Raw genomic sequence first — 25495 nt, 5'->3', positions numbered from 1 at the left:
CCCCCCCACAACTGCATGCTGAAAATAAATGCCAGCTCTGCTTTCTCATGCAAGCTCAAACAATTCTTGGTGTCTGTCTCTTGGAAGTGTTCCTCTGGTGTTTCTGTTGCACACATGCCCCAAGCCAGAAAAGGGCTCGCAGATAAATATTTTTATCATGCGTGCAAACAAATGCTTGCTTTGAAATTTCAGAAACGAACTGAGTGAAAACCTGTTTTCATCAGGTAGCCGAGAGGCTGCTAGACAACCTGCCAAGTGCTGAGTTCCTACCGTTTCTCTCGGAGGCAATAGAAGTGATCCAGAAGGGGCACAAATTTTTTAGAACAGAAAAAACCACATCGCTTTCCACCCCGCCTCTCATTTTTCACCAGTGAAACAGATATGTATATGCTAAAGTTGTCCAAAAAATGTTTTACATCCAGCTGAGGGGAAAATGTGCGCCAGACTTGTGGTGTGATAGGTAAGAGTCTGGCAGAGTTGCAGAAGCTTAAAGATGACCCTTTGGAGTGAAAGCAGTTGTCCAAACTTAACGACAGTTGCGGTTTAGAGTATTGCTTGTTTAATTAAGTTAGCTTTATAAAATACGGCAATTACTCTGGTGTACGTTCAGAATTTAAAAGCAACAATTATACTAATTGAGGCAATCTCAATAAAAGACTCTGGCCCCCCCAAACGAAAACCCGCAATCATGGTATAGTGTAATCCTCCCAGCCTTCATCAAGAGCATGAGGAAATCGATAGGTTTTGCTGTGTGTTTCGGAGGTAATCAAATCCCCGGGCTGCTCGACCAGGATGGGGAAGAATGAGTTCCTCAACCAGGGTCCGTCTCCAAGCACGTCTTGGCAGCTATCCTGCGTTGTTTAAAGCATGAGGACTGTTAGCTGAAGGTTAATTGCAGCTGCGGAGGACTAACATGAAAAACCAGACCTAGGGCTGGGCTGTCTGTAAGAGCAGAGCCGTGTCCGCGGCGTTCCTGGCACAGCACCGGGCGGGTGTCTGGTTGGAGCGCAGGATGGATCCGGATGGTGAAGCCTCCGGAGAGCTGCTCCATGCCCAAGGTTTCCCATCACAAAGCACCGAGGGCGTGTGGGAGGTGGTGGCAGTGGTGCCTGGGAAGTCGTTCTCTGGAGAGAAGCTTTGTAGCTGTTTTCATGGCTTTTTGTGGCTTTTTGCGGCCACAGCTGGGACAAGATCTGACTCGTGGTCGCTCAAGACTCGTATCCTCTCCTGTTGAAACATCATGGGGTGAAAGGGTGAGTAAAATGCAAACTAAGAGACTGGGGTGGGGGGCGTCTTTTGTTCAAAATGCAAAGAAAAAACTGGCTCCAAGGAAATGGATGAAGAGTGCAGAAGGACGTGTATAAAACAGCGGGAGAGGAGAGGTGGTGTGGCGATACAAGGTCGGGTTTTGTGCAGAAAGAGGCACAAAGGAAGCAGGGTAAAAGCCAACTAGTTCATTGGGGTGGAGGTTAAGCGAGGAGGGACGAGGGTAATATGGAGTAAGCAAGCTCAATAGGCAATGCGAAGCCTCAAAGATAAGAATATCAGGACTTAAGAGCTCTTAGAAAGCAAGAAACCGCTCACATTAGGAGCGTGGATGGCAAGCTGAGCCGTAGACTAAGATATAAGTCGTGATGGGTCTAGAAACAGGAGTGAGAAATATGTTTTGTCCTCCCAACTTTATTTTGGGGGGATTTAATTCATTTTCTTGGTGTCTTTGTGTTAGAGCCAAGGACAAAGCTTGTGGCGCATGAGCTGGGAGATGAGAAAGGTGCAAAGGCATCTCAAGCGTAGTCCTTTCTAACCAGGCAATGCTTGCTGTGATGTTTGTGGTATACATTTGTTTCAGTAAGTAGTAGCTTTTTCCTTGAACGTGTTTTACTTGCAACACAGAAGGAAGTTCTCCGTCTACTCGTACTTCCATTTGGTTACGGGTGTCACGTGGAGGGGAGGGTAGTGTTGGTACCCTCCTAAAGGGCACGGAGCTTGAACGTCTTGGCGAGGCCACTTACTTTAAACGGGAGCAGCCCTTCCCCATCCCAGGGAGCTGAAGCCGCTCGCATTCACGGAGGAGCTGGCGTGTTATTGCGACGGGCTGCCGTTCTCCTGGTGTCTTCACCTAACGCCAAGAAATACAAAATGCTATTTCTGTACGTCCCCTAAATGTAGCAGCTGAAAATGGGTCAGTAAGTCTTGTTCAAAGGGAAAGAGTTGGCATACGGGTTAGGGGGAAGCTGTAAAAGCCTGTAAGGGGGGACTGAGGCAGGCTTACCACAAACGAAAAAGGAAGACAGGATAAAAGTTCAAGGGGGATTTGCCAGATATTTCCATCCCTTCTGGGTCTAGCATTTTTGTGATTATTGCCTCTTTAATGGGATGCTGTATTTTTGCCTCATCATTAACCTCAGGAAATGCTAGGTGGTGGAGTAGAGTGCGGAGAAAATGAAAGAGGAACTGGTGAGCAGAAATGCCAAAATTAGGAGAGGCAGAGTGCACCAGCGCTCCTGCCGTGCTTTGATTTCTGCTGCCTTATGCCTCAAACGCTTTTATAAAGTGATTTCCTGTGTGCTTTGCAACACGTGATGGAGGCTTGTGCTGAAGGTTTGAGACCAGAAAAATCCCTCCAGTTTGTTCTGTGGACTGTGCTTCGGAGGTGGAGGTCCTGGAGTCCCCGTGCCCCCGGTGTGCTGCACCCCGGGATGCTCTGGCTGGGCCAGGCTGCAGCCCGAGTCGGCGGCGCGGTGCGAAATCAGGCACTGCTTGGCTGGAAGTGCCGATGCCTTTGAAGCATCTTGTCTCTAGCACTCTCCTGCAAAGTAAAAGCGGCACATGGCAGTGGTTTCTGAGCGGCAGCAGCTCTTGGGAGCGAGTGGCACAGTTTGACCTCTTCAGAACAAGTTTTCCATTTGAAAGTCTATTCTTTTTAGGAGTGTGATTTCTCTTTTCCCCCCTTTTTTTCCTTTAAGCTATCCATTTTTTTTTTTTTTTTGTCCTCATTAGAAACTCTGCTTCTCCAGGAACGTGGAAGTCTTAAAAAAGCAACTGGCTTTGACAAAGCCGTGGTGAAGGCTGTGCAGGAGGCGCATGTGTTCCTGCGGGGGCTGCGCAGCGGGATGCTCATTGCTGAGGCTCGTGTTTTGGGTGACCCTGGGACCTCTACAAGAGGAATAATCCTGTCGTTTCTTCTGTAGGAAATAACCCCCTCCAAAATGACAATTCCTTTTAAAGTGTTTTAGTCCAAATCATGACAAAAAATCGTGAAGTAATTCTAAGCCATATAAAATACTAATTTTTTTTGTTGTTGTTTTGGAGAGGAGCTTCGTTTCTGAACAAAGCAATCCTCATTTCTAAATAATTCCTTCCCCTCTCTCATGGCCACCTCTCGACTCACCCCCCACCTCAGCACTTTCTCCACTCGCAGCATATTTCCCCTGACAGCACTTTGGAGGCAGTCGCAAGCTCCCGGTTAAAAAGGTGAGGTGTTTTTTCCGCTGCCAGGAGTTGGCTGCCTTCTCTGGTATGCCTGATATCCCCCCGGCGTCATCTGCCTGCTGGGGAGCACTCGTTCCTGTGCAAGAGGCCACGGCATGGTCCTTGTATGCCCGAGATTTAGCATCTCTAAGTAGCACTTTGTTCTTACAAACATATTTTCCATCGCAAATGGGTGGTGGCAACAAAAGATGAGCCCCAAAGGTCTGCTGGACCCCATGACAAAAAAGGGGAAAGGATCCCCAATTTGGAAAATGTGAAGTGAAGTTGGGTCCTGCTGAAATCAGTGAAAGCTTCGCCATGATCTTCGGTGAAGCCAGGGGTTTGACTTCAGCGTGCATCCGCCCTTCTGGGTTTCAGCTGGCAACAAAAGCAGGGGTGAGCCTATTTGGTACAGCACTTCCAGCTCAACATGCATCATCAGATCAGAAAACAATTTTCAACCGTATAATCTCGTGGGATTTCTGAGATGAGTTTTAGAGCAGAAAGTTTGTAACTGACTCTTAATTACTCGAAGGTTCAGTTTGGAAAGCAGTGTTTTGGGAGATCTTTTTAGGTTAGCTTAATAATTGTGGAGGGGATGTGTCGGGGGTGGTTTGGGGGGGATGCATTTTCAACAGTGAATCACTTTATAATGGCTTATAACTGAAATCCTGAATATTCAATAGTCGAGCAATACCTGTGTAATTTAGCAAATCCTCTGCAGTAGTATTTTTAAAACACAAAAAAATCTAAAGATAACTTTATATGTCAAGCTAGTATTTTGAATAAGAGATTAAACCAGAATCTGTTTTACGATGAATTTTTTCACATAAGAACCCGTTTTAGTTTTTTGCTCACTGTCTTTATGATTTGCTAAGGAAAAAGAAAAGTTCTTTAATGAGAGTTAAGCAGTTAATCAGTGATTTCACCACTCCTTTTCTTTCCTGTTTTAGTGCATTCGTGGAAGAAAAGCAACTCTAGAAGAGCTGCAGACAGTTCACTCGGAAGCCCACACGCTGCTGTACGGCACAAACCCTCTGAACAGGCAGAAACTGGACAGCAAGAAACTTCTAGGTATCGTTCCCGGTGGGGGGGGGTCCCCATCCTGACCTCCAGCACTCCCGCTACTGTTGTCAGCCCTGACTCTGGCAAACACTTAGCAGTACCAGTATGAAAGGTGGGGCTCCCTTCATCCTCAGCTCTGAGTAGTTCCCAAGAGGATTCTTCCCACCTCCGTTCAATGTCTGCTTGAGAGCAGTACAAGTTACATTTCCCTTTCTTCAGGTAGATCCCGTATCCCTAGGTAGCTAAAACTTCCTTTCTTTGATGTCTTCAAAACTTAGAAGGACCCTCTGAGGAGGAAGGATAATTCAGAGTCTATTTTGTCCTTGGACGCTCTTCTCTGTTAGAAAGTTATCCATTGCTAGGTAGGAACTGGAACACCCTACTAAGAACCTGGATCTGCAGCACCAACCAGCTGCATAGACATCAACAAATAGCTGTCAGTTTTGTATGGATAATCTACAAGAAAGATGTGGGGACCTTTTAGATAGTCTTACATTTGTTTAATTTGGAGTAAGATTGTTTATCCCTTTCACTGGAGACTGGATCTTCCTGAAACAGGGCTGCATCTGCGGTAAAATATAGGCATTTTCCCTGCAGAAAATCTAGGGCGTGGTTGTTCAGATATCCAACCCCCACAAGAGCAACCAAACCACATTGATTTTAGCATGTTACCTCCATGGAGACATCATCATCTCCCTTTACTTTGTGCCTTTTTGCAGCAGTAGGTGATAGGCTGGAGGGGCAGTCTGGGAAGTTCTCACGTGGGGATCAGCGAAAAGACAGTTCTGGAACCTAGAAGTTGAGAAAGTTTATTTTGGGATTAGCCTCACTTCGGATGATATAAAAAGAGGATTAACTTGATGGCCTGCATGATGTAGTAGTCGCAGCAAAAGAGCTGGAAAGATTTTGCAACATATTCAGTATGTACATTAGATCCCCAAAGAGGAAAGCTATTAGCCAGTTGTTTAAACATGCAATTAGCACTGTATTTATAGCTAACTTACCACCTCTTTAAAACCCAGAGAAGTGAAAAGTAGACACCTCTGGCTGAATGATAGCGCAATTAGTATGTACAGTTTAAAGAATGTATGATGTCATATCCTTGGTAGCGTAAAACTCTCGCCTTGCGTAAGGCGTATCCACCTGTCCAAAGAAACTGTGTAAATCTTCCCCGGTAGGTCTGAGAAGGCTCCTCATTTGCAGTTGCACCACCTTCACGCTGACTGATTTCTCTGCAAATTCTTGACCCGTAGTGCTGAAGGTGTGTGAGGACACGAGTCGTGACCGTGTGCTGCGGTGGGATCCAGGCAGTCCTCCAGCATCTGACCCATTGGCTTCACCAGGCTGGAGCAGGCAGGGTTAGCACCCTGCCTCTGGCAGTGGTCATCATCTGCATGGGGGGGCTGAGCGGGGCAGTGGGTCACCCTAACCCTTCTCCTTTAGGAGATAACCCTTGCAAGAGTCGTTTTTCGAGTAGACTGTGATAACACTGCGTGTTGCCTGCTCATTCAAATGTCAGATGCTCTTGAGATACTTTTCCGTTCCCTCTGACTCTTGCACAATCTGTATCAATAGTTCCATAGATACATTTGGAGATACAGACAGTTTATTTGGTTAGTATGGGATTTGGGGATACCCAGGTTTTGCTGAACTGTTCCTAGTGGTTTGTTTAGAGAACCTGAGGGAGGAGAAACTCTTGCACCACCTGTGAGTACTTCTGTAGTTTTGCTGTGTTCCCCCATGTCTTTTCTGTAGAGATTAAGTTTATCCCTTTAGTGAAGAGAAACAATTCTAATATCTGAGGGTATTTCAGTACAAAACGTTACCTATTTGGGTGTATTTGCAAAGACGACCAAGTTGTCAAGGAGCAATATTCACGGCAAATCAGTTCTAAGACTAACCTGTTTGTGGATGTTAGAGTGGAGCTTGGTTGGGGCTACACCTGGGGCTCTAGCCATCCCCCAAAACGCTGCCAAGTAGCTTTTTTTTAACTTTCTGAGGCTGCAGCCGTAAGCAGGAGGTCAGGTCCCCAGGATCTCCAGTGGGAACGGCTTTCCAGTAGCTCTTAGCTGAGCTTAGACCTTGTTTCCTAAACCCACTTGGCACCTTTTTAGCCTTGAGCTACTAGCACTGCAACTCTCTGCCAGCTTGCATGACCATCTTTGCCCGGACAGTAGTGGACTGCCTCTTCCCACTGCCCAGCTGTCCTCCCGTTGCACGTGGAGCTGGGCATGAGCCACAGCTGGCACTGACACTCGTGCCAAGCACCGAGCTTGAAGGAAGAGCAAACAGCTTCACCATTCAGCATGGCTGCCAGTCATCCCACCAGGCAGGAGAAAATAAGTTGATGGCTTGACAGCTGGGGGTCCAGAGGGACAGCACGGTGAGCCAAAATGACAAGAGGAGTGAGCCTGGCTGGGATGTCTGCATAGCATCCAGGGAGAAGTTCTCCTTTGGGAGCAGGGCAGGAAGGGCGATGGTGGCCCTAAAATCAGTTTAACTTCATGGCTTCCACAGTGCTGGACCTGAGCAAGGGCAACAGCCACTGGTGCGTTGGGAAAACCTCGGTGTGCGCATTTGTGTATGGAGGTGAGCAAGCCTGTAAGGAGCCCCTTCTTCAGCCATCCTCTCCTGTTGAGAGTTGAAAAGGCTTTTAAATTTACAAAACAGCTTTGTGGGGTTCATTTAAATATGTTAGAGGGTAAGTGTGTGGCAGGTTTGAAGTCTGAGAGCGAAGCTTTGTGTGAGGCTCACATATGCAAATGTGAGTTTGTTAGACCTAAGTGTCTTGACGTGTACGACTGGGATGGGGTGGCTGACTCCGTGTAAACTCTTTGCCTTTGATATGTGTATGAGGAAGAAAAAGCATGAGAAACCTCAGCCTGAAAGGAAGAGCTCATAAAGCTGGGGGATGAAAACACGGGATGTTTCTTTTTAAGCTTCTGCAAATGATAAGGGGGATGTCCCTTCATCTGGCAGTTCTTTAGGAGAAAGCGGGAAGGGGCTAAATAGTTCAGGTTTTTCAGAATTGTAAGCGGGCGTCGATGTGGCTCTGCTGGTTACTTTTACTTCTGCGGTTGTCCTGTAGCTCGTTAATTCTGAGTCTTACTCCTTTCTCAAAGAGTGCCCTTCTTTACACATGTAGGAGAAGAGACTTGCGACGAAAGCCCACCACTGATGTTGAAGTTACGTTCCCCAGAGAACTCTGAGCATCACAAAGATCTGCTTTGCTGTGTTCTATCAGGCGGGTTTGAGGGTGGTGGCCTTCAAGGCAGGTTGCACAACTCCACCCCTGGAAGTGTTGCTAAAGCCCTTGAAAGTCTGAGGATGAAAAATAGGAATCCATCTCTCATTTGACAGTGTAAAGCTTTGGAACCTGTTGAACAAGTTTAAACTTAGGCAAATAAGGCTGCTTTTAATTTGTGGAGAGCAATCATAAATTGTTGTCAAGAAGATAAATATCGAAATAATGGGTGGATTAGCAGTGAAAGATGTGACAGGAGGTCCGAGGCAGGATGATCTAAGAACTTTCATGTGGATCTAATCAAAGAGTGAATCTGGCTGTGCACTCAGATTAATAATACAGATGCATTAACTCCGCTTTCAGTCACAGGGTTAACGTATGTGTCTGCGATGCGTTTGACACCAGCGTGGTCCTCAGTAATGTCTGTCTGCCGTCATGGCTAATTCACGCTCTACAAAGCTGGTAGTTGGCATTTAAGGGACTTTATTCTTTCAGTATAGACATAACCAGAACAAGAACCTGGTTTGGTGGGGGAAAAAAACCTCAATGCAGTTTATTTCACCGTTAGCTTTCATTAACTTTAAATAGGTCTCAAGCAAATGAATCTCAGGCAATGTACTCCAGATCTTTTACAATGCCTGCATGCACAGATTTCCTTCTCCCTGTTTGCCTGCAGTGCGCAGACGCATGTACAAGTCATGCACGTAGGGTGGTGATGGATATGAGACAGCATGTTCTTTTTTCAGTATATAGTTTATAAACCTGCAGAATTTTGAATGGAGGATAATTTGCTCATATGAAAGCCCAGAAAGTGATGTTACAATTCTTACAGATGCAAAATTACCCCTACAGATGGTTTTCTCCATTTTTTTTCAAGTTCTTAATGTTGGGTTTGCTCTTTCAGTCAAAACACATGTTCTGTTTGCTCACCACCGGTTTATTTTTTGTCTTTGTCTTTTATGAAGCTCATGCGCTCCAAAGTCTTCTAGTAGCTGTGCAGATGACTGATAATTAGGGTGTTTTTATGATTTCCTATTCTCCTTCAGCTGAAAGGGGTTAAAATGTTCGTCTGAGAAGACATGCTAAGCAGTTGTTGGTAGCATCTCAATCATTTATAGTCAACATGACTGCTTAAAATGTAGGACAGCCCACAAACCTTGCATAAAAATAAGTGATTTATAGAAGGCTTTTATATTGGAAAGGCTTTTGAACAAGCCCAAGTGTGTGTATTGTGTATGTATGCGTTGTAATGTAACAGGCTTGGCTGTGTGTTTTCTGAAAATTGCAAGAAAACCCCATTCTGTTACTGTGTTCAGAAAGTTTGCAGCATTGCCATAAAATTGGACCAAAATCTGGTGAACTTTGACTTTTTGACTTACTGAGTACGTTTTTTTTCTTACAGGTTCTCTAACATCAATGTTTGTCAGGCTTCCTTGCGGTGGTGTCGGGGTGAGTACTCTCTTTAATGTGTAAATAATGTCCTGTTTGTTCTCCCAGTCCCATTGGTAACAAAAATTGTTGCTTTGCATTCCATCAAGTGGGTAATTGCAACCAGATGTTACCCATAAACAGGGTCTGCCTGGGGTGCGGGGTTGCAGTGACAGCCTCACGTGCCTTTCTTCAAAAGCAGCGTGAAGATTTTTAAACTATTTTGGAGCGCCGAAGTGTGTGTGACATTCATAGGCATGTTTCGTCTCTGGCTTTTAGGAGGAGAAACTTCATTTCCCAGGCAGTGATGTTTAATGGCTTAGAGGTTACTACATTTGAAAGCAACCCTTGAATCCAAAAATGCTTTCTACGTAGAAAGCAAGATGTGCTTTTCATGCTGCTGGTGCTGCCTAGGTGTTTCATCTTCAGTATTTGTACTTCAGAGCTGCTTGCCTCCTAGTGCAGGTGGAAAACATATTACTGAAATAGTGATGTTGGAGGACAATATTTGGGAAGTTCCTGTAAATAGTAAGTTGCTGTATTTGCGTCTGGGCTACATTACTGTCCTTGAATGAAATGTATCGCAGGTTACGCAGCACGAGGGAATTGCAGCCTTCGGTATTTGGCATCTTTCATTTCTCGAGCTCTGGGACAATCACGCGTAAATTCTGAAGGAGGTGACTAAAATACCCCTCCATCCATCACAGAAGAGCTGAACATTAGTTTTCATCTGTCAAGATTCCATGTAATAAAAAGACTTTTTTCTTGCTGTTGTTTGTTCCCATAAGGCTGAAAAAAATACCAAATACCATTCAAATACCTTGTGTTGAAGGTTTGCATTGTTATTTTCCTTTGAAGCCTGGAAACTTGAAAGTTTTCCTTTCAAGTCAGACTTTCTGCTCTAAACTTTCTGTGGAGGGTGACAGTACAGAAAATCTCGGAGAACAGGAAGGGAGAAGAATGAGAAGAGACAATAAAAGGCATTGTGTTTGAAAATTCACAGTGGTAGTTCTTATGCATAATTGTAGCTCGTGAGGTTGAATTTAGAGGTCTGGATTCTGTTATGGAAATGAAACAAAATTGTTTTCTTCCTGAGTCTTTGCAAAATCGCTGCTTTGAAAATTATCCCGTCAAAAAAAAAAAAAAAAGAATAATCGGCGTTTATTCATACCGCCACCGCTGAGCACTCGTAGAGATATTTTATTTTGTATTGTAAATATGCTGCAGTCTCCTAATTCATGGCAAATTTTTGGCTAGAGTTTAAAAGGCTTGGATTTACTCTGCCCTCCAGTCAGGCATGCCATTCAAAGCAAAAATTATCATTTGCAAATGAAGACTGAATGGTAACAAGTAGAGACAGTGCCTGAGCCTAGCGTGGTCCCAGAAGTCTTGCATTAAATCCTAAATCAAGGCAGGAAACGCCACAGTGCTGGTATTATCGATACGCTCGTAATAAAGATAGCGTTTGCAGTTAACTTGCTGGTCGGTTGTTTCCACAGACCCTTAAAGATTAAATAAAACATTTTCTGACTTTTGTACAGTGTTTTAGCAATCCCAACAGATATTTTCCAGGAAAAGCTTTTTAAAAAACAGTAATTTACTAGTAACCAACTATGTGATAGTCAGATTTTTCATAAAAATGGATTTCTGTTGTTTTGTTTGATATTCCTTCCCCAGTTACCTTGGGATACCTTGGGATCCCAGTTACCTTGGGATATTTGTGGTCTTCTGCTGCTTTCGTGGCCGATGCAGGAAAACACGGTCTTCACTGCTTTTGGGATGCATTTCTAATTAGTGTATACACCCCAGCCATATATTTGCAGGGAAAATGAGGGCACAGTACAGAACGATTAGCTATAGCATATTAAGTGCTTTGCACTTGTACGTGCTCTCGGTAGGATTAAGCGTAGACCATCTCCTTCGGGGTAGGAGAGACATACGGTGATCTCGCGAGGTCCTTTCAGCCTCGCTTTCTACTGTCTTTTGAAGTGAGATTTGTCAAGAAAGCTGGCTTAGCCGCGTGGTATGTTTATTGAAGAAGTGGAGGGAAAACTGTCGTCTTTGTTAGCGTGCCAGTTCTGTGAGACAAGTTGCTCTTGATTTGATTTGCTATGGGAAACGCTTGGAAGAAGCCCTATAGTGGGATCTTAGCTGGGGCCACAGAGCACGCCTTTCAGTAGCAGATGAAAACCAAATTATTTTCTGCACCAAAGAGAATGACAAGACATTTTTGAGATGCATGTAATTTTTTTTTTTCTCTAGGAAATCAGAAAAAAAAAAGATTTTAAAAAATCAGAGCCTAGGGTAAAACATCAGTTATGAAGAATTTTCATGCAAGAGGAGGTGTAATGTAAATCTGAGCAGTTTCGGCATGTGAAAACTGCTGGGAGATTGAGTGCTTGTTATGGTATAACGAAATTATTTCAGATTGTTCTAGCATGAGAGCTTAAGGGGTGTTTTTTTGCAGTTGCTTGGCTTTTCAGGCTGCAAGGTGGCCATATAGCTTTTTTGAGTGATGGATTTTTATTTAGACTCTCCCTTGTTCAAGATTGCCAGGTTGGCAGAACATTACTCATCGCTGAGCAGTAATCAGTCTCTGTTTTATCTTTTTCTTACAAGTTGAGAAGGTTGTGGAGAGGCAGCCCTGGTGCTGTAAGAAGTTTGTGGGGGCTTCAGTCAGTTCATACTGGTAAATATTTTCCTGATGATGAAGGAACATCAGGTGCATGTGATGATCAGAGCACCTGTAGGATATCATCTTGACTACCAATGGTTTGTAGCCCACGTTTGAAGGAGAAGGGGTTTATTTCAGCAGAGGTTTTGTTTTCTGTGGCTTTGTCACTTAATGATAAGTGCAGTCCAGGGGATGCTTCATGGGTCTTTGCATTCAGCTCACCACAATGCTAGGCAGCTTTCCAGTTGGCTGACTGCTTCGTAAGGAGGATTTTCCCTGGAGAGCTTGATACTGGTCTGCCAAATGCTTTCCAGGGGGCAAACATGATGCCATAAAGAAAAAAGGAAAGAAGTTTTTAATAATTAGTAGAATAAGGTGGGACTGGTCCCTTTTTGGATTTATCACTGGTTAGAAGATAGGAAGTAGCGGTCGGAATTACAATCCCCAAGAAACCTGTGTGTTCACGGAAATGTTGCAATGCAGGGGATGGGGCATAAGCAAGTGTCCTTTGCTGATGGTATTAAATGTATTTGGAGTCACCAAAGCGAAAGCTGCCTGCCAAGGCGTACGGATGGTGTCACGATAATGAGAAACTAAATAGTAAAGTAGCACATGAAATTCAGTGTTGGATGCAAAATAATGCTTGTGGGCAGGAGGAGGACTGGTCTGCAAGCAGGTAAAAGCTGAATGATTGCTGTTCCTTATCATTCAGGAGCTGTGGGTGTCAGATGAAATTATGGGCTGGAAAGCTTGAAACCAAGTTCTTTTTCTGCAAACAATTAAACGCAGTTCTCTTCTGTAGGGGATGTTATGTAGATTAAAAGAATAGATGGATCTGAAAGGTGATGTAGGCAGTTTATGGGGGAGAAGCCCATGAAGAGCTGTTAAGTGCCAGGATGAAGGATGAAGTCTGGAGCTTGGGCAACCATGAGTTGTTCTTAGCAGCAAGCGAGACAAAGTTAAAGAGTGAAGGAGCAGGAAAAAGTTTAGAGCAAATCGCTTCATCACATAACGCCTTTTGATCTCTCTCTTTAAAAACTAAGTCACAGTGTCTCAAAATCAATGAGAAAAGGGTAAATTTGTTCCCCGGTGCTTGGAAACTCTTGTGGATTTTTTTTCCTCGTTGGTTTGTTTTATATGAGGAAGCCTTCACATCGCTGTAGCTGATGCTAACAAACCTCTTCCCATCTGCAGACATCTGATCATAGCGGGAAAGGAAGAAAGCACAGAAGCACTTATATCAACAGATGTGAGCTCTGATTTAAACAACAGTAATTTATTCCTGCTGATCTTTAGCAGCATCCGCAAGTGCAGTATGCGGTATTTTTACTTAGGACGTTACCTTCACTTCTCTGCAGCACACACTCTTTTCTTAATGTATGTCTTACATGCACCAGAGCATTACCTAATCCAGGATAATTAGAAGAAGATTTTGGAGAAAGGAGTTTGAGCTTTGAAAATCTGCAAAATAGTTCCAGCATACTTACATCCAAATTCTTCAGAACACTCAAAGACTTGATCTTACGATAGCTAATAACTTTGTTTTCTTTCGTGTGTAGTATTTTCTTTTTCTATGCACATTCTAAAAATATCTAAAGATCTAGCGCTTTAAAAAAATGTTCTTAATGTTTTTGATCTCTTCCAGAATATGTTACTCTATTTTTGGTTGTAAGGTCTTGATTAGAGTGTATAAAAATCTTTACCTGTGCAAGCGAAGTACATTATCGCAGAGCAGAGACAACGAAAAGGACTTCTGTGGAATGTAAATGAGAAGAGACTAATTAGCAAGTCTTAGAAGAACAAAATGTGAGCACGGTTATTTAATCGGTGCTTTAGAGCAGTAGGAAACGCGGTTAGGTAAAGACGACTCGCTGGCAGCACAGACCGTGTGTGCTGCTGTCGCCTAAGCGTGATGATGAGCAGTGATGAGGGACGAGCAGAACTCCTTCATTCCCCTTCTCTTTGCAGAGGCTGGAGCTGCTGTGCAGTTTGTCTCTACCTATCTACCATATCCCTATGCTTAATTTCTTACTTGCATAGCTATTCAGCTAAAGAAAATATTAGAATAATGAAACTTCTTGTAAAACCCACCTCATTTCATTTTTAAATGGCTGCTCGTTAGTATACAGCACAGTATACAGTGCGAGTAGGAACCTCATTGTGTATGTTAATAAAGACTTCAAGTTATAAGGAAGAAAAACTCTTTCAGGTTTCACCCTGAAATATCTTAGACATTCTTCGTAGAAGAGAGCCTGCGTCAGACTGTTGACCCTTCCTCTTCTGTGTTCCCTCATCATTTTCTAATAACGGTACGTGCTGTGAAGGTTAAGAGCCTGCAGCAGGTCCCAGGCGCTGAAGTCCCTCTCCCCACCTCTAAAGGAGCCCTCTCCTACAGGCTCACCTAGCAGAAATGGCAGCTTCTTTATTGGAATGAGCAAGGCATTAATATTATTCTCAAGAGGACGAGTGTGCTGACCAGGACAACCGCTCCTCATCCAACAGCAGCAGATGTGGAAGACTCAGTATCTCTGACGCAGTTGCATCCTCCAGCTCGGGAGAAAAAAGAGAAATATACGCTGTTGGATCAACAAAAGGCAAGAAATATGCTTCCTCTTTCTGTAAAGTCCTTCCAGATGGTAAGGCTTGATGTGCTGTCCCAGCAACAACTCCTGTGATGGCAGCTACATCAAAGAGCTCATAGGCAGGGAAAGCCAAATAGCGTCTCCCCTGTAATGAACTTCAGAATTCAGGAATGATGGAGGGGTCAACAGCAGCCCGTGCACCAAACAGCAGCAGCTTCAGAGCTGGAGAGCAGTCCAGCTCAGGGCCACGTTAATAACATTTTCCACCATGGCAGAGTCTACGCCCCCCTGCTGCAGAGCACTGATGGCTTCAGTGGGACTGTTCAAACACTTACAGTCACACAGATGATGAAGTGCTGCCTTGGAGTAGGGCCCAGCGGTCTCCAGACATCCGTTCCAGGGAAGGTGGCTGGGTGTTAAATCCTTATCTTGGAGATGTTTACGTGTGGGATGAGGCAGTGGACAGCTTGCGGGTGGCAGCAGACATCTCTGGATCCAGTCCTCCTCCTGCTGGGGAGCTGAGTGTGGGGGCATGGCAGTCCTTGAAATTGGCTTCTAAATCACAGGTGGAATACTCTTTTCTAAGTACTTAATTTCTTTCTGCAGAAATAATAACTCTTTAAAACCACTCTGTCTTGCCTTCCTCGTTCTTGAAATGCTGCCAACACGAGACTGGTTTCTGCAGGCATCAAAGGGCCTGAACGTGATGGTGCTTTGCTCAGGCACTGGTGACTTCTGCGTGCTTTATGGGGAAGGCTGGCACAAACAGACGTCTGAGGAGATCCGAGGGTCTGTTGGTCTCTTAGGTAAAGCTATGTTTAGGACATCTGAATTTTGGTTTTTTGTATTTCCATTCCTCTGATGCCTCACGGTGAATGAAGGTGGCCCTCTGAAATTCTGCATCCATGGAAGTGGCCTGGTACTTGCTGTGGCTGGGCAGAGAGGGAAGCTCTTAGCTACTGGTGTCCTTCAGCATTGTCTTTCAAGACCAAGAAAGATGGGTTAGATATGCTCAAAGATGGATTAGCTATGCTCAGCCCAGACTGCATGGTGCAGCTCTGTCTCACTTGAGCAGTGAGACCGAGGGCACTGAGGCGGTCGCTCTGAGCAAAAGGCAAGTAGATGTTCTCTGTTGTATAAACCAGGAGTGTCTCCCACTCACAGATACTGCGGGGAGAGGATCTGAGAATGAAGACTGCTGGATCCCCCGAGGGAACGTAGCAGTGTCATCCTGATTGCAAAGCAGGTTGACCATCCCATAATGTTTTTACAGGACTGCTGCTGAGGAGCCCCAAGACAGACCCTTGCAGAGTACTAATGCGCTGGTCAGTAGGGAGGAGAAGCAGCTTGGTCTTCTTCCCACCTTACTAGGGGCTTTTGGAGGGATGTGCTCAGATCAGTCCCATCTCCTGCACGTGTGCAGTACTGATCCAGGACTCCTGGAGGTGTCGTGCATAACTCGGACCCCATCGTACTTCTGTTCTCATGTTACTGCCCAAATTTATGGGGGCCCTGGGGAGCCCTCATGCCACAAATAGTCACTGTAGGGCTTTTCCACCGATGCAGTGGCTTTCCCCAGAGTGTGAGACAGCGCACGTATTGGCAGCATTACTGCACAGAGATGGCTTTTTGGTATTCTCCAAATGCTTTCTTGGTTTCCTCTGACTTCAAAACCATCCTCCAGGCAGATGCTGCCAGAAGCCGTCCCTGATAACAGGCCTGGAACGATTTCCACTGGCTTTAGGACAGCCATGAAAGGAGGTGGATCAGTCTCCTGTGGGGCGACTTGCATCTCCCCGCAGCTCAGTGAGCAGACTGGATGCCAGACAAAACAAATAATCTTTTTCTTTCCTTCTCCTTTGCCATTGTTTCCATAAATACGCTCAACATAGAGTAATATGTGAAAAATAGCTGGTGATCCTTCACATAGAGAAATGTTATAATTATCCTATGATGTTCCCGGCCAGCCAAGCTGTCCTGACATGGGACAGTCCCAGCAGTCTGGCTTTTGCAAAGGCTGTGACTGGCAAGAAGCAAACAAGCTTGGCTTTCATCGCTGCGTGCAAGACAGCCGGGGGTGCAGCGGAGAAGATCCAGAGCTTTGGCCTGGAAACAGCCCCCTGGGAGCCGTCCTTCCCCCTCCGCTCTCCGCAGAGTCGCGGCTGAATGGCAGTAAAAAAAAAAAGAACAGGCATTTCATCGCATGTCCGCAAACTAATCTTGTCTTTGTACGGTTTTTGGGATGAATGTGGTAAAACACATTCGCTTTTTGTTTAAATTAGGACGTGATCTCGTATAATAACGACACGGGGATGTCTGCAGAATGCCTTGCCTTGCCTTTGGCCTATTGGCACATTTTCAGAGGGAAAATGTAGAGGATGTTGGTCCTGTCAGATATTTAGCGTTGAAGTAAATGTCTCCAGTCAGCAGCTAGATGTGGAAGGTCTGTTGTTAGCTTTGATGAGGCAGGGTTGATCTTACGGTTCCCCAGGGAAGCTGCTGTCAGCGTAACCTTACCCTGGCAGTCCTGGGCAGGTGTCTTTTAAATGTCCATTATTGAACATCCTTCTTTATTGTGGGTGGGTTTGTTGTTTTGTTTTGTTTTTTTTTTTAATTTTATAGAATCATTGAATGATTTTGTAAGACTTTTTATTTCATCTGGAAACAGTTTCCTCCAGCAATTAAAAAGAAATACTGATATCGTGGTGTTGGTAGAAGTATTGGTAGGAGACACCTGCAAATTTACAGTGCTTGAGATGCTGAATTTGCTCCTCTGTTACAGCACTGACCCTTTAGCATTGCAGAGCTGTTGTTGCAAATGGTCCTCTCTTGAGTGTCGTTTGGTTGGATGGACACTCGGTAGTGGTGACGTTACAGTCATCAGTGGGGTCCCAGTCCTGGTACTACCAAGATGAGTTCTGCAATTTAATGCATTTAAAATTAATGCATTTAAATTTAATGCATATAAGACATTTATGCATTTAATTCGTATGAATAACTTCTTTATAAAAACGTGGGTCTCACTTTCCTGGCTGTCCTCGTTGCTCCTAAACGTGGTTCCTGTGTGTCTCCGTTAGGTTGACAGCGACACAATTTGGAATGAAGTTCACTCGTCCGGCGCCGCTCGCCTGGCCGTGGGCTGTGTCATTGAGCTCGTTTTCAAAGTAGCCACAGGAGAACTGAAGGTTGGTATGAAAATAACACTTGGCTTTGATATAGGCTCTGTACAGGACTCTGCTCAGGGCTGTGTTATGCAGGAGGTCCAGTTAGCTTCATTTTAATGGCACCATCTGGCTTTAGTCATAAAAATCTTTGAGGATATCAGCAAGTGAACAACAGACTCCTGATGAATGTTCTTACGCACTGATTAAAAGGAAGAAAGAAACCAGAGCAGCAAATGAAATCACTATTCCAGTGTTATCTGAGGGTCTTGCCGTTGCCTTCAGCTGGCCAGCCCATTTGCTGTTTCAGTGACCTCATGCAGAATATTTTTTTTTTTTCCCCTGAATGGAAGGAAATGCTGTACCAACCAGATTCCATAAAATTCATGCGGACTTTTTCCCCCACTCCAAAACGAGGAAGAGCGTCATCCACTGCTATGATCTTGTGAGAAAACCATCGAGAACAACTACATAGTTCTAAAGCAGAATTAACGCTTCTGGTTGCAACCTCTGCATCTGTCTTTGTGCAATAAACCTTCCTTTTTGTCTCACTTCTTCATTTTCTTATTTTTTGTGTGTAGAATGGATTTGCTGTTGTTCGGCCTCCAGGTCACCACGCAGAAGAGAGCACACCCATGTAAGTATGCGTATGTGCTTTACCAGTTTGCTTCAGTGTTTGTCTGTTGTGTGATCAGCAGCTGGAAATTAGAAAGGTAGTTCTAGTTTCATATTGCAGAATTTCTTGCTTATTGATATGCAAGAGAGTATTGTATTCAAAGCTCCTGGTAATTCTCTGGAAGAGGGCGAGATCCTGCTTGGTGGTTTTGGGTGGGTATTTTTATTTTTTAGCGAGAATCAGCATTACAGTCATGCTTTGAAAAAGCACTGATGTTTTTATTTGCTTTACTCTTGTGAATTGTTTTAAATTGATTGTTGATGGCTCGTCCAATGTGAGGAAAGCAAGGCTAAGCAACTAATAGTAGTAATAGCAAACATAACTGTGTCCTGGGGTCACAACACTGAATTAGGAGAGTGTCAGAGTGGGAAGGCTTCGCAAAGCAAAAGCTGAAGTCGGGCATCTTGCATGTGTTTAATATAGCAGGGGTTTTGCCGTCGGGCTGTTTTCAGATCTGTGCATAAATCACGTTGGCTTTGTGTATCTGGCTTAATGTGTGCTGAAGTTTCGTGTCTTGGGTGCTTCAGCACTTTTTGGTGAGAGATTGAATCATAGAATCATAGAATCGTTTAGGTTGGAAAAGACCTTTAAGATCATCAAGTCCAACTGTTAACCTAGCACTGCCAAGTCCACCACTAAACCATGTCCCTAAGCGCCACATCTACACGTCTTTTAAATACCTCCAGGGATGGTGACTCAACCACTTCCCTGGGCAGCCTGTTCCAAGGCTTGACAACCCTTTTGGTGAACAAATTTTTCCTAATGTCCAATCTAAACCTCCCCAGGTGCAACTTGAGGCTGTTTCCTCTCGTCCTATCGCTTGTTACTTGGGAAAAGAGACTGACCCCCACCTCACTAAAACCTCCTTTCAGGTAGTTGTAGAGCGCGATGAGGTCTCCCCTCAGCCTCCTCTTCTCCAGGCTAAACAACCCCAGTTCCCTCAGCCGCTCCTCATAAGACTTGTGCTCCAGGCCCTTCACCAGCTTCGTTGCCCTCCTCTGGACACGGTCCAGCACCTCCATGTCCTTCTTGTAGTGAGGGGCCCAAAACTGAACACAGGATTCAAGGTGCGGCCTCACCAGTGCCGAGTACAGGGGCACGATCACCTCCCTACTCCTGCTGGCCACGCTATTTCTGATACAGGCCAGGATGCCGTTGGCCTTCTTGGCCACCTGGGCACACTGCCGGCTCATGTTCAGCCGGCTGTCAATCAGCACCCCCAGGTCCTTTTCCTCCGGGCAGCTTTCCAGCCCCTCTTCCCCAAGCCTGTAGCGTTGCCTGGGGTTGTTGTGGCCGAAGTGCAGGACCCGGCACTTGACCTTGTTGAACCCCATACAGTTGGCCTCGGCCCATCGATCCAGCCTGTCCAGGTCCCTCTGCAGAGCCTTCCTACCCTCCAGCAGATCAACACTCCCGCCCAACTTGGTGTCGTCTGCAAACTTACTGAGGGAGCACTCGATCCCCTCATCCAGATCATTGATAAAGATATTGAACAGGACCGGCCCCAGTACTGAGCCCTGGGGAACACCGCTCGTGACTGGCCGCCAACTGGATTTAACTCCGTTGACCACAACTCTCTGGGCTCGGCCGTCCAGCCAGTTTTTGACCCAGCGAAGAGTCTACCTGTCTAAGCTGTGAGCCACCAGCTTCTCTAGGAGAATGCTGTGGGAGACGGTGTCAAAGGCTTTACTGAAGTCCAGGTAGACCACATCCACAGCCTGTCCCTCATCCACTAAGCAGGTCACCTTGTCATAGAAGGAGATCAGGTTGGTCAATGAGGTTAGTCAACAGCAGATGAGTGTTTGCTGTTGAGTTCCCCTCGACCCAGCGTTTTGAGGCCTCTCTTGAGCATGTCTGCTCCCTCCCAGCCAATGCACCGTAGTGCTCCGGCCCTGGCTCCTTTCCCTTCCTTTCCCCCTCGCTGCGTCCTCTCCTCATCCGCTCCTGTCCCCTTCCCTCACACGCAGCGCTGGAGGTCCCGTCGGCAGCTGGCACCGAGCGGCATCTCATTGCAGGGGGTTTGGGCAAGTGTGAAACGTTCCCCGTTTCCAGAGAGATTGTGAGATACCTCCTGCTGTGTGGCTATTTCGTGTTTCTAATTGAGCACACGTGCATCTTCCAGGGAGGAAAGAAGAGCGAAAGCAGAAGAAATTTCTTCCTACTGTGTTATATCTAGATGACAGATGCATTGGGACGAAGGAAACCTATAATTAACACCTCTCCTTTTCCTCTTTTCTCGCCCTCTCATCACCTCCAGGGGTTTCTGCTATTTTAACTCTGTGGCAATCGCAGCCAAGCTGCTCCAGCAAAGACTGAACATTAGCAAAATCCTTATAGTGGACTGGGTGAGTAAATGCCAGTTCTTACCCTTCAGGAAAGCAGTTGGAAATTTTTCTGGGTTTTTTTTTCTGGTAAGGGCAACCCGGGCTTTGTAAGTCAGTGAAAAAAAAGTTGCCTGTGGTCTGCAAGCCAAAATTTGTTTTTTAAAGTTTCGTGGGTTTTTTTTTTTTTCATTAAAGTGTTTTGAATAAAATAAATATTTCTTAAAGGGTCCTTAGTTTTCAGAATAAAATTGTAATTAAGAAGTAGTTGCTTTCTAAAACAAGCCCATAACACAGTCTCAAGGATGGGTAACTGCAAACCGTGCTGAGTTTTGGTTTTTTTCTCCTGAAGGTTTTTGACCTTAAGTGTTAGGTTCTTTTCAAGATGTGAGGACCGGTTACTGAGAGGGATGGGTTGTCTGGCACGGCTTGACCGTCGGTCTGGATGGTCTCAGTGTCCTGCCTCTGGGCCAGCGCAGCCTCCGTGCGAGTGGGCAGGCAGTCAAAAGCGATCTCTAAATTGGAACACGACAGTGAAATACTCTGCCGACAGTGCAGCGGATTTGAGAAAGAGCCTGTTCAGGATTTTGCTATAGCGATGTATAAATTTAAAAATGTGCCTGATTGATTTTTATAGATTTAAAAATATATTTATGTGGCTGTGAAGGCATTTGAGTTGCTGGGTATCAGCCAAGAGTTTTGATTAGATTGCTGCAAATCTCCCATGGGTTAGGCCCACAAGTTAAAATGCATTTATCTGTCTTTTTGACCTACTGGACATCCTTTCCCTCCCTTTCTACCAACTGTGTTTCATGTCAGAAAGGGGCCTTTTGAATACCCGTCTTGCGTTTCTGCACCAAGTAGCAATGCCATAGGGGATCTGGGTAATGGGTTTGTGTCATTTAACCTTGTTGGGCCCAGCAAAACTTTGCTGGGCACTAGTATCAGTGGTCACCCCACAGACCCATTAATGGTGCAAATTTGGGGTAACTAATAGAGTCTCTCCATCCCCCAAGATTGGGTATGAATCCAGTTCTCTCCATCCAAGTAAATTGATCCTGTCCTCAGTTTTGATATACGTTTGAGATTGTGTTTACCCCCATTTATCCCGTGTGTTAAACAAGGAGAGTAAGCTGAAGCCAGCTGTGCAAAGCAGGTTACCTTATTTGCGATAAACTGCTTCAGCTAGATCAGAGAAGTGCAGAAAACAAAGCACAACAGCAAAGAAAACCCCTCCGAATCCCAGGTTGATGGCTTTAATCTGCATTTTTACTAAAGTACTAACCTCCCTCATATAATGCAATCTCTGTCCCTGAAGGATGTTCACCACGGGAATGGTACTCAGCAAGCTTTCTACAATGATCCTAATGTTCTTTATATTTCACTACATCGCTATGATGATGGGAACTTCTTTCCAGGCAGTGGTGCTCCCGACGAGGTAAGAGCGTGGATCGGCATAGCATCCGTCCGTGTCTGATAGGACCTGCTCGGGGCTGTGATTCAGGCGCCCAGCAAAATCTCGAGGAGCCTCTGCCAGGCAAGGCTTGGAGAGAAGCTCTTGCCACCACTCCCAAGCTCGTGCTTGTTAGTGCCCCTTTGGGAACGCGCCACCCGGGTTTGTGCGTTTGGTGCCTTCTCATCCAAGTCCTGACAGCCATGGGCGTTGTGTTCTGCCCCACGAGCTGGCAGGAAAGCGCGTGCCTTGGCTAATGAGCAGAAAACGAGTCAATGCAATAAGGCTCTCCGGCCCTTACGGAGAACCTTTTCCAGAGGAGCCCTTTGCCAGCTGTCCCAGCGCTCCGTGTACTTTTCAAGATTTCCCCCCTACAGGCATAAGTTGTTTCTTAGATGCAGGAGGAACAGATCGTCCATGGCTGTGCCACTGGCACTCGAATTTCCTGGCACAGCCTTGGAGCCCATCCATCCCCCGCTTCTCTGGGCCCTGCCGAGGCATCGCTCACCGCCACTGCTGCGTTCACATCGCACGGCCCCGACGGTGGGATTTGAGCATCAGTCACTGATGCTGCTGGACCAAATCCACTGGTTCCTGGTGGTGGCCTCGGAGCCTCCTGCAGGAGGGCCAGGCCAACGGAGGTGGGAGCCCTTTCTCCCTAAACTCTGGATGGATGCTCCTACATCTATTGCATCCTTCCTTTCCCTCTAGATTGGCAGGAAATATTATCTTTCCAGAGTGATTTATCAAAGGGAAATTATATGAAATACTTAGTTTTGTCTACTCTGAGGCACTCCAGATAACATCTGAAAACTCCTAGAGTTCTTACCCTGTCAATTTTACATTTTCCTGTTCATCAAACATCGATGTTGCCATTTCGGTTTCTAAAGAAACTTAAATGTAATGTGATACTGCTTCATTGCCCTGTTTGTGCGCTACTGTTGTAGTGAATAAACAGCAGCCCTTTGCATCAGACTTAATTTCTGCTTCAGGATATGAAAAGGTCGCAGACCTACTTTTTTGCTGACCTTTTAATAATCTAGTAATCTGGCTTACAAAATATCTACTATTGTAAGGAAACATTAGACTACACCATCCGCTCCGTATTTACCATTTATAGTAATTTTTAGATGTGTCATTCCAGACCGAATAAAACAAAGAATACAAAATAAATTCAATTAAAGCCACAGATGGGTAAATAACCCACCGTGGATGAATGAACCCTCTGTGTGTTTCTACCGGCAGTATTTGCGCCGATACAAGGAGGAATGTGCAATAAAAGCCCCGCAACTTTATCTAGCCTGAATTATCTGGCTGTGTATTGTATAACACATTAATTTTCAAATTTTTTTTTTTTCATATGCAGAGACCTAAAAAAAACACAATAAACAAAGGGTGTGTGTAGGAGCTCAGAGCCCTGTGCAGAGCTGCCGGTGGCAGCAGATACTGCCCGGCTCCCTTGCTGTCCCCAGGGACCCGCAGCCCGCGCTCACGACCACTGCGCTCAGGCAGCTGTGAGGTCCCTGCTTGACGAAGGGACTGAACGCAGGCTCTTTGGGTTTCCATATGGATGGGGAAGGCATGGCCTTGCTTCTTGGCAAACGAATTACTGGAAACCCCTGGTTTATTTTTCCGTTTTCCCCTTTCTCAGATATTTGCAGTCAGTGCAGACAGGGACGTTTGCAGTACATGCAAGGATGGGGGTGTACTTACATTTACCACCCACGTGTCCCTCACGCAGCCGAAATCTCTTCTCTGTGAATCATATTTTTCCCCAGCAGAGGGGGAGCTCGCTCTGATTAAAACTGTGGGTTTTCTCCCCCAGTTGCAGCTGTAATGAAATATAAAATATGCTTCTGAATAAAGCTGAAAACAAATTAAGGAAAGGTAACACACTCTCCTGCAAAAGAGGAAGAGAATCCAGCTGATGATGAGGTGTTTTTTGGGTGAGCAGCAGTCAAATACTGCTGGTCCACAGCTGCCATAAAGATCAGAGCATGGAGGAGCTTTATTTTCACTCTTGTTTTGGGGATCAGGTTGTTTTAGAGGGAAAATTAACCTACCACCAAGTTATTGAATCAAAATCCGTATTCAACTGGAAGAACATTACGACAGCAGAAATATCTTGCCAGAGTTCGCTGTTCCCGTATGTGTAATGAAGAGTACCATCTCCCTTTTTCAGGTTGGCACAGGAGCAGGAGTTGGTTTCAATGTTAACATGGCCTTTACTGGTGGCCTTGATCCACCGATGGGAGACACAGAATACTTAACTGCTTTCAGGTAATATTGAAGTTTTCCTCTTACGAACATATTTTTCACATAAACTGGGTTTCTTTTTCCTCGTGCAGTGCTCCTTAATCTTGAGTTTCTCTCTTGCTAAGTTTAGAAATACAAGATTTACATCTAGTTGCAGTTACTTTTTGAGTACCATAATAAAAATACAGCTGAATTAAGTAAACGGGATATTTCTGGCCATAAGAAGTGTGCCTGTGACATTAGGGGATTGACATACGCGCTGCTCAGCACTGATTGATGCATGAATGTAAAATGTCAACTGATACAAATAAGCTCTTCTGGTTTCGGCTAAAAATCTTTACCTCTTTGGGGTGAGTATTTCTGTGGGCAAACCCACCCGGATGGGGAGAAGAACCGAGAAAAACTTCTTAACAAGTCATCATGAGTTGAAACTTGGGAGTGCAGCTGCCCCAAGGCTTGAGACATCATGACTGCGCTGCAGACGATGGTACCCGACTTTGGGGCGAGTTGGCGATGCAGTCCCTCCCCTGCAAGAGCTCTGCTCATGATTCACACCACAGTTCACTCCCAAATGTACCTAGCAAAGGGATGTGGTCTTGTTTTGATAAGCTTTAGATTTTATTATTATTCACCCAAGATATCGAATACGCCTGTTCCAACCAAATGGAAGTTGAAACGACTGAACTGTTGGGTTTGTGCTTTTCTTACTGGGTTCTGGTTTCTCCTCAGAAGCAGCGTGTTGTGTGTTATGAATAAAAATACAACCATCTCTTAAATAAGTGTTACTCATCACTCACTGTCAGAGTGTGAATGAAGGTAAGCAAAGCTGTGGAGTTGAATTAATGTGTTGCTGGCATATCCTGCTTGATTAGCAGTAATAGTAAAGCCAGATATAAACCACTGTGCTGGGTTGTACAAGTATATTCAAGCGTGCTCCAAAAAACTGGCATCATTTGAGTCTCCAAATGGAGCAGGGAATGAAGCCGTTTGTTGACTCACTTGTTCGTGTCCTGCTGGTCTTATAGTGCTGCTCGCAGAAGCATATGATACCTGAGGATCACAGGGAGGTATCTGCAGGGAATAGTTTGGTCTCGTCCTTACTTTCCTCCTCATATCAGCATCATCAGAAGAGATGCATGAAACAAAACACACGTTATCTGATCT

At 45.2% G+C, this 25495-nt stretch overlaps 1 protein-coding gene across 10 annotated transcripts in view; it reads left to right on the top strand.

Moving 5' to 3' along the window:
• Positions 1-25495, top strand: part of HDAC4 (histone deacetylase 4) — a 257588-nt gene that overhangs the window by 211831 nt on the left and 20262 nt on the right. For all 10 annotated transcript variants that reach the window (XM_075153823.1, XM_075153822.1, XM_075153820.1 and 7 more), the window contains 7 exons: positions 4425-4545; positions 9183-9229; positions 17542-17649; positions 18207-18262; positions 20559-20646; positions 21941-22060; positions 24258-24355. In XM_075153823.1, the coding sequence (XP_075009924.1) occupies positions 4425-4545; positions 9183-9229; positions 17542-17649; positions 18207-18262; positions 20559-20646; positions 21941-22060; positions 24258-24355 (638 nt within the window). The remainder of the gene's footprint in view (positions 1-4424; positions 4546-9182; positions 9230-17541; positions 17650-18206; positions 18263-20558; positions 20647-21940; positions 22061-24257; positions 24356-25495) is intronic.

Source organism: Calonectris borealis, chromosome 6 (genome assembly GCF_964195595.1).
Source record: "Calonectris borealis chromosome 6, bCalBor7.hap1.2, whole genome shotgun sequence".
Classification (NCBI taxonomy): Eukaryota; Metazoa; Chordata; class Aves; order Procellariiformes; family Procellariidae; genus Calonectris; species Calonectris borealis.
The sequence above is the reverse complement of the archived record's forward strand: the minus strand, read 5'-3'. Positions and strand labels throughout refer to the sequence as shown.